General features: G+C 42.4%; 1 protein-coding gene across 1 annotated transcript in view; it reads right to left on the reverse strand.

Annotated features, from left to right (window-relative positions):
- The window catches only part of EVC2 (EvC ciliary complex subunit 2), a 209,103-nt gene that overhangs the window by 151,665 nt on the left and 49,391 nt on the right, over positions 1 to 8,047 (reverse strand). Inside the window, exons 4-5 of the mRNA XM_006163194.3 lie at positions 5,613 to 5,681; positions 3,144 to 3,330 (exon numbers count right to left, since the gene is read on the reverse strand). Of these exons, the coding sequence (XP_006163256.1) occupies positions 3,144 to 3,330; positions 5,613 to 5,681 (256 nt within the window). The remainder of the gene's footprint in view (positions 1 to 3,143; positions 3,331 to 5,612; positions 5,682 to 8,047) is intronic.

Here is an 8,047-nt window from a genome sequence, read left to right on the forward strand (position 1 = left end):
CGTCAAATAACAAGAATAATGTCGAAAGTCTCAATGAACTGGGGGCTGAACGGTCATTTGATTTTTTATTTTATTTTGTGTTGTATATCATGATATATACCATTTTTATCATCAGTTATCCCTGAATAAAGATGTCAAAATTAGTTTCTTTCTTGCTAAATTTTACTTTATAATTTCTTATTTAATGTAAAACTTTGCTTATTGATTTATTTTTGTTAGAGGGTGTGTTCACTTGCTAGAGGGAGACACAGAGAGAGAGGGAGAGAAGAGAGTACGCCCTGTGGGGAGTGATCACATCATAACCCCGTCTCCTCCATTGCTTTCAGGATTTGGGGTATGTATCCTCATGTGCCTGGCATACTTCTCAAGCCACCAGGTCCAGGACCTGGACTGCAAGGTCAGCCATGTGAGATCTTGCTGCCTTAGCTACCTAGCCGTGGAGTCGGCATGCTCACTTTATTTTATCTACTTCTTTGAGTAAAAAAGTCGCCTTTTCTTTATGTTTTGACATCTCTTGGCATAGTAGTGAGTTCACAGATAAATATGATTCAGGAATGTAGATGTGGCCTTGGGGAATATAGAGCCTCATAGACAGCTAAGGCATGGGTATAAATAGCAGGAGTAAACCTGCTCACACCAGGAGCACTTCCCACGAGCCAGCATGCTACAGTGCTTTTCAGGAGTTAGCTCTCTTATCCTCACAACAGCCTCATGAGATAGGTTTAACTATCATGCTCAGGGCAAGGACGCAGAGCCGAGGTTCAGAGATGTGTCCATGGGCCACAGCAGAACCAAGCATTCACATGTGCAAAGGGCTTAGAATGGTAGGCAGTGCTAGAGGGTGAGGGCAGGAAAGACAGGGATGTTTCTAGGAGTTTGGAGGCAGGAGGGTGACTTTCGAATGGGGGATTAGGAAAGTCTTCCTAGAAAAGGTGACACGGATCAGGCTCCAAAGAAGGTAAAGCTTTTGTATATTCAGAGTTGGAGGAACATGAAGATAAGAGTGTGAGCAGATGCTGCGTGGTGGGGAAGACTTGGTCTGGCAGGACTTGGATCCGCAGGCTAAGTCTGGGGAAGGATGAGAGAGGGGGTGGTGTAGGACCATGTGGGAGGGCACTGGAAGGGAACCGAACCCACACCTCCAGAGTAACAGGTCACATGATCTCATCAGTTCCATCTCCACAAAGACTCTGGGATACACATGTGACACCCAGGGTTCAAAGCAATTCAGTAAATTTTCAGGGGCCTTGCAGCTGCTAAGGAGTCAGGCTAGGAGTCAACCCAGGCTCGTCTGAGACTGAGTCTGGGTTCTCCTCGGTGCCCTTCTCTGAACACAAGCTTAAAAACTGGGGAATTTATTTTAATATTATATTTATATTTTGTATCATTGAAGGAAAGAAAGCACTGAAGATTGCTTATGATGGGACATATGACAACACTCTTCATGACATCCACGGCCAGCAAAGAGGCCACTGTTTTTGAGGAAGCTCCCCTTGTAGCTTCTGTCAGCAGTGTCCTGTTAAAGAGGATTCTGAAGCCACGTCTAAGATTAGAGGAAAACGGCTTCATGACCAGTAAGCAATGTGGGCCATGCGTGTGGAAGCATAAAGGCCAGTAAGAATTTCAGGCATGGGGCCAGCAGGGGATGTGGTGGTCAAGGTACTGCACTCCTACATGTCCGACCACGGTTCTAGTCTTGGACCTGGCGGCTTGCTTCCTCACTTTCCCTCTGACGCTTTGTCTCTCTCTATTGAGCACATGTGCCCTATAGCAAATTAAATAATAATAATAAAAAATAAAATTTAAAGGGAAAAATGAGGTCCAGGCATGTGAAAAAGAGGTCCAGAGTGGAGGTTATCATGGTGGATAGGGGAGCTAGGTGGCTTGAGTTTAAATCGCAGACTTGACTTCCAGCCTAGTGGATTTTGGAAAGTTTTTCAACCACTTTAGTCCCAATCTTTTCAACTGTAAATGAGGTACCTACTGGGAATAACAGAACTTTCCATACTTGTAGGGAAATTGAGTTCTGAAGTCATGGTAACAACTGGATCCATGAATTGGTTTTAAACTTGCTTAATTAACCAATGACAATTCATTTCAGTGAACATACCTCCAAGAGCCAACCAGAGATCGTGGCTCACTCTTCAAGCCAGCCAATCAGCAGTGGGGTTACCCCAGTGAACACACTTGATATGCTTGAACACTGCTGAACATGTCATGGTCAGTCCAGCACAACCCAAAGCAAACTCTTCATCTCACCATGCAATGGTAATTTGGGCCATCTAGGTGAGGAATAGTCCATGGTTGACTGTAAACTATCTTTGTGCATCTTTAAAATTTTCCATGGGCCAGCCACATGGCCTACTGGTTAAGGGAGCTGATCCCAAATGGCTAAGGCTCGAATCCCAGGCCCAGCAGATTGAAAACACGTTTTCCATGTTTCTCTATCCTGAAAAGATGGAGAAGGGATTGCAATGTGACCATGCCCCACTAGAGGTGCTCTCTCCTTTTCTCTCTCTATTTCTCTTTCTCTCTTCTCTCTCTGTCACACGCACATATTTTCTGGCAATTAAAAATTTTTCATAAATAAGAACTGAATATGTATTTTTGAAAATCATATGACTCGGGACCAGCAGTTAGCATAATGGCTATGTCGCTGGACTCCCACATAGTTGACCGCAGTTCAAGTCCCGACCCGGTGGCTTAAATTCACACCGGGCGCGTGTGCGTGCGTGCCCAAGATCCCAAGAGGAGAATGGAGGAGAAGGGATTGTGGTGTGACCATCCCCCCTAGGGGGTGATTTCTCGCTTTCTGTCTCTCTGTCTCTCTCTGTCTGTCTGGTGAGCGCACGTGCCCTGTAGTAGAAAAAAAAACCTCTCCAAAAAAAGAAAAAAAAAAACAAAACAAAACACATACGACTCTCGACTCTCCCCGAATGCTATGTCTTTCCAACATAAGTAAGAAATTTGATGTTTTGGTGGCAGATATGAAGTGGTGATCTCCATAGCTAAGCTGACAGGAAGATCTGTTGTGAGGATAGGTGGGGCAAACACATGCGAGGCATTTAAGAACATGCCGGACACACAGCATGTTAACGGACACGTGTGTCTGAGTATCTTCATTGTTTCCTCCCTGCTATTACCTTGCAGAAACTTCTTCCTAAAGGTCTGGAGTCCTTCTGAGGTCTTGTTTCCGACTGACGCCCTGATCGTGAGGCCAGTGATGTTGTCGAGCAGGAGCAGATCTGAGAGGTTGGCAGACAGGGGTGTCTTGGTGTTATTGACGAGAAGCTGTACATGTGCTGTCTGTGATGCACTCTGCCCAGACACCTAGGACAGGAGACGAAATGTGGACAGGGCTGCTGACAAGTCCAGCTTCTTAAATGAGGCACAAACCTGCCTCGTGTGCATTAGGTCTCCAGAAAGAGGGAGGGTACCACAGTCTCACAGAGGTTCTGAGAATTTATCAGGCTCCGTCTGACTTCAAAGGCCCCAGGAGTTCTGCCCCACATTTGCTGAGCTGTTGCTTGGAGACAGTTTCAAAGAAATCGGGCCCATGAAATGCAGTGAAATCATCCCTGCAGAGAAACTCAGAAGAAATAGATCCAAGTGCAGAACCACAGTCTGCTTAGGGAGAGTGTGACCATTGGTGTCATCAAGAAGAGCAAACAATGGCTCCTTTGTATTTATTTATTTATTTATCTGGCCAGAAGGCACACGTACTCACTGGAGAGAGAGAGAGAAAGAGTGAGAACTCACTCCTCAAGTGAGGGTGGCCATGCTGTAATCCCTTACCCTCCATTCTCCTCTTGGGGTTTTGGGCATGCATGCACATGCATCTGGTGTGATTTTCAAGCTGCCAGTTCTGGGACTTGAACCATGGCTGGCATGTGGGAACCCAGTGCCTTAACCACTATGCCACTTGCTGGTCCTGAATTCAGTTATTTTGAAGATCAAGACCCAGACCCAGACCCAAGAGTCTCTGATGGCCTTCTGATCTCCAGGAACAACTTAAGCTGGTCATCTGGCCCCTGGCTGGTCTCCATCTAGGCTCTGCCCAGCTGTAAAAGGACCCAGGTGGTCCATGTGGAAGGACCACCACCTGAGCCCTGCTCTCCTTTCTCTGACCTGATCTCCCGCCACCTTTGTATCCTCTTCTCCCCAGCTCTGCTGAAACAGATGCAGGAGCTAGAGAAAGGAGAAAGAAATGAGGTATGTTCTGAGATGAGCATGACTCAGAATAAGTGAAAAAGCAAGCTTCATAACTACTGGCAGTCATGTAAAAGGGGGGGTATATATGTATATGTGCATGTGTCCTTACACATACAACACACACACACACTCATAATTGTATATGTGTTGCATGTCTCTAGAAGGACACACGAAAAACCAGTCACACTGATGGTATTCTGGAAAGCAAGTAGGCAGCCAATGGCGGGGAGAAAATGCAGCCTGTGCAGTAAAGGGTTAACTTAGTATGTTACTGCTGTCCAAACCCTATACATTCTGGAGAAAGGAGTAACTCATAACCAGCTCCTGGGAGATAACCTGTAATATCCTCCTTGATAAGAGTGCTCTGTGATGACCACGGTTTGAGTCCTGGCCCTGACGGCTTGCTTTCTCACTCTTTCTCTCTCTCTGGTGAGTACACATGCCCTAGAGCATATTTAGAAAACAAATAATAATATTAACATGTGCGTAAGTGCCCAAAATCACTTTTTTTTTTTAATCCCTCTCTGTCTCTCTCTCCAGCAAGTGCATGTGCTGTATGGCAAACAAACAAAGAGTGTTTTGGAAAACCGTGGCCTTGCTAGGTAGCTGCCAGGTAGCAGATGGCAGCAGTGTGATTACTAGTAGGTACTATGGGTTACATCAGTGTGCCCTCTGGAGGGGTTAGAGAATGAGTAACTGAGGTCAGGCTCAAGGGTGCTCCATGGCTATGAGACTGAATCCTGAATACAATCCCAAATGCCAAAGCTCGGGCTAGCTTCGCTGACTAATAATCATCCATATCTGTCACTCATTGTTGCTGGGAGAATTAGACACTGTCCACAGAACTCCACTGGGAAGAGCTACTGGAAGTTCCTATCTGGTCTCTCCTGGGCTCTTCCACATGTGCCTTTTTCATTTGCTGACTTTAATTTGTAACCTTCATTGTGAGTATAAGGGCTTTTTTGAGTTCTGTAAGTCCTAAGAGCAAACCCAGAATCGAAAGAAGGCGTTGGGCACCCCAAACACAAGGATAATGTGAAACTTTAAGTAAGATAGAGACCTTGAAAACATTCAACATGGTTTTTAAACTCTTATTTTTTAAAAAGAGTTTATAATTATTATTGCTTATAATCTGAAATAAAACATAACATACTTTCTTTCCCATTCTAAATCATCACTCTAGATTTTTGCTAACAGTAATTTGTTACCAAAAAATTCTCAATCCTAGTGTTACCATACAAGATAGCAGATCTTTTGATATTTACTTCAACACTTATGTATCTAGACAGGGGCAGGTAAGCCCTCAATTTGCTAGTTATTAAATACAAGATTCTACTAACATGATTCGGGCAATTACCAATTACTTCTTGTTCAACTATTAGCCACCAATGGAAACTTACCAGGGCACATTTCTGAAAAATCACTCCATTCTCAGAAGTCCCTCGAAGTTCTCTTGAAATGTCTCCATACTAAAATAAAATATAAAAATTATTGGAGCATGACAACTATTTTATGCTACACGTATTTAATAAAAGTACAAGATGATGAGCTTTTTTTAAGAAAGAGATTTTTCCTATAGGGTGCATGTGCTCACTGGAGAAACAGAGAGACAGAAAGCAAGAAATCACTCCCGCGGGGGAGGGGGTTGGTCAGGCTGCAATCCCTTCTCCTCTATACTCCTCTCAGGATTTTGTGCATGCATGTACACATGCCCAGCTTGAGTCTGAGACTGCCGATCAGGGACTTGAACTGTAGTCAATTACATGGGAGCCCAGTGATGTAACCATTATGCCATTTGCTGGTCCCAAGATGCTACACTTTTTTTTTTTTTCAATTTTAGTTTACACTTAAAGATATTTATCTTTACAGGGTACCACATTGCTTTTTCCAGCATGAATACCATGCATATTAGTCAAGACAAAAACATTACTACATACATTATCATCAGCAAACAGCTTTTCATTTTTTGTCAATTAAACATACTTTTATTCTTCTCCCGTTGCCGTTAACCCCTCCATGACCCAACCCCATAACACCCTATCCTTACTATCTCTAGTGTCTACAGTTGTCCTTTCTGCTACTATCCCTTCCAAACTTTCAGCTTCTGCTACAGAGCACAGACAATCGGCATATATTGAGGGCACATACAAACTTTGTCTTTAATAGTCTGCTTGCTTCACTTAACATTAAGTCTTCCATATTCGTCCACTTTGTATCTGATAACAGGGTCACATTGTTTTTGATGGCTGAGCAATATTCCATAGAGTATATATGCCACATTTTTTCAATCCAGTCATCTATTTTTGGACGTTTGGGATGATTCCATGTCCTAGCAAATAAACATGGATGTGCATTTTTCTGACTGAGGGTTTTTCCATCCTTTGAGTAAATACCTAATAGAATTATTGGGTCATATAAGAGTTCTCATTGTAAGTTTCTGAGGACTCTCCATATCGTTCTCCAAAGTGTTTGTATTAATTTGCATTTCCACCAACAGTGAAGGAGAGCTCTCTTTCACCAAAGTCTCACCAGCACTGATCATTAACTTTTTTTTTTTTTCTTTTTAATTTTAGCCATTCTGACTGGGGCTAAGTGGAATCTCCTTGTGGTTTTAATTTGCATCTCCCTTATGACAAGAGATGTCGAGCACATTTTTATATGCTTTTGGGCCATTCATATGTCTTTGGAGAATTGTCTGTTCAGTTCATTTTCCCTTTTAATTGGATTATTATTATTATTATCATTATTATTATTTTGCATAAGCTGCTTGAGTTCCCTATATATTCTGAGGTATAGTTCCCTTATCTGAGGCATAGTTTGCAAATATGTTTTCCCACTCTAAGGGCTGTCTTCTCACTCTATTTGTTTCTCTTTCTGTGCAGAAGCTTCTCAGCCTAATATAGTTCCATTTGTCTATTTTTGGGACTATTGCCTGTGCTCTGAAGGTCTTCTTTAAAAAAAAAAAAATATTTCTTTTTATTTGACCAGAGAAAGACAGAAACACAGAGAGAAAAAAAGTAAAAAAGCAAGCCACCAGATCTGGGACTCAAACTGTGGTTGGCAATGTGGAAGTGTCCAGTGCCTTAACTACTATGCCACCTGCTGGCCCTGGAGGTCTTAAGAAGTCTTTGCCTACTCTAAGGTCTCCTAGAGTTTTTCCTGTGCTTTCCACTAGTATTTTTATAGTTTGAGGTTTTATGTTTAGACCTTCAATCCATTTTGAGTTAATTTTTGTAAGTGGTAAGAGATAAGTATCCAGTTCCATTTTTCTGCAGGTGGATATTCAGTTCTCCCAGCACCATTTGCTGAAGAGATTTTCTTTTTCTCACTGGATTGTCTTGTGCCCTTTGTCAAGGATCAGTTGGTTCTATGTTTTGGGGATCATTTGGGGGTTCTTAATTCTGTTCCATTGGTCTACCTGTTTTTGTGCCCATACCATGCTGTTTTACTTATCACAGCTTTGTAATATGTGTTGGGGGTTGGGAAGTGAGATGCCTCCTACTTTATTCCCCTTGCAAAGTATTGCTTCTATGATAAGAGGCCTTGTATGCTTCCAGACACATTTTTTTGACTTTTTTTTCTATTTCTGTGTGGAATATCTCTGATAGTTTAATTGGGATGGCATTAAATTTCTAGATTTATTTGGGAAGGACTGACATTCTGATTATATTAATTCTTCCAATCCAGGAACATGGGACGTTTTTCAACGTTTTTGAATCACTTTAAATTTCCTTTTCTAGTATTTCAAAGATTTCCTTGTAGACATCTTTGGTAAGGTTTATTCCTAGATATCTTATTGGTTTTGTGGCTATTGTAAATGAGATTTCTTTCTTCA

This window comes from Tupaia chinensis, unplaced genomic scaffold (genome assembly GCF_000334495.1).
Source record: "Tupaia chinensis unplaced genomic scaffold, TupChi_1.0 Scaffold141490_1, whole genome shotgun sequence".
Lineage (NCBI taxonomy): Eukaryota > Metazoa > Chordata > Mammalia > Scandentia > Tupaiidae > Tupaia > Tupaia belangeri.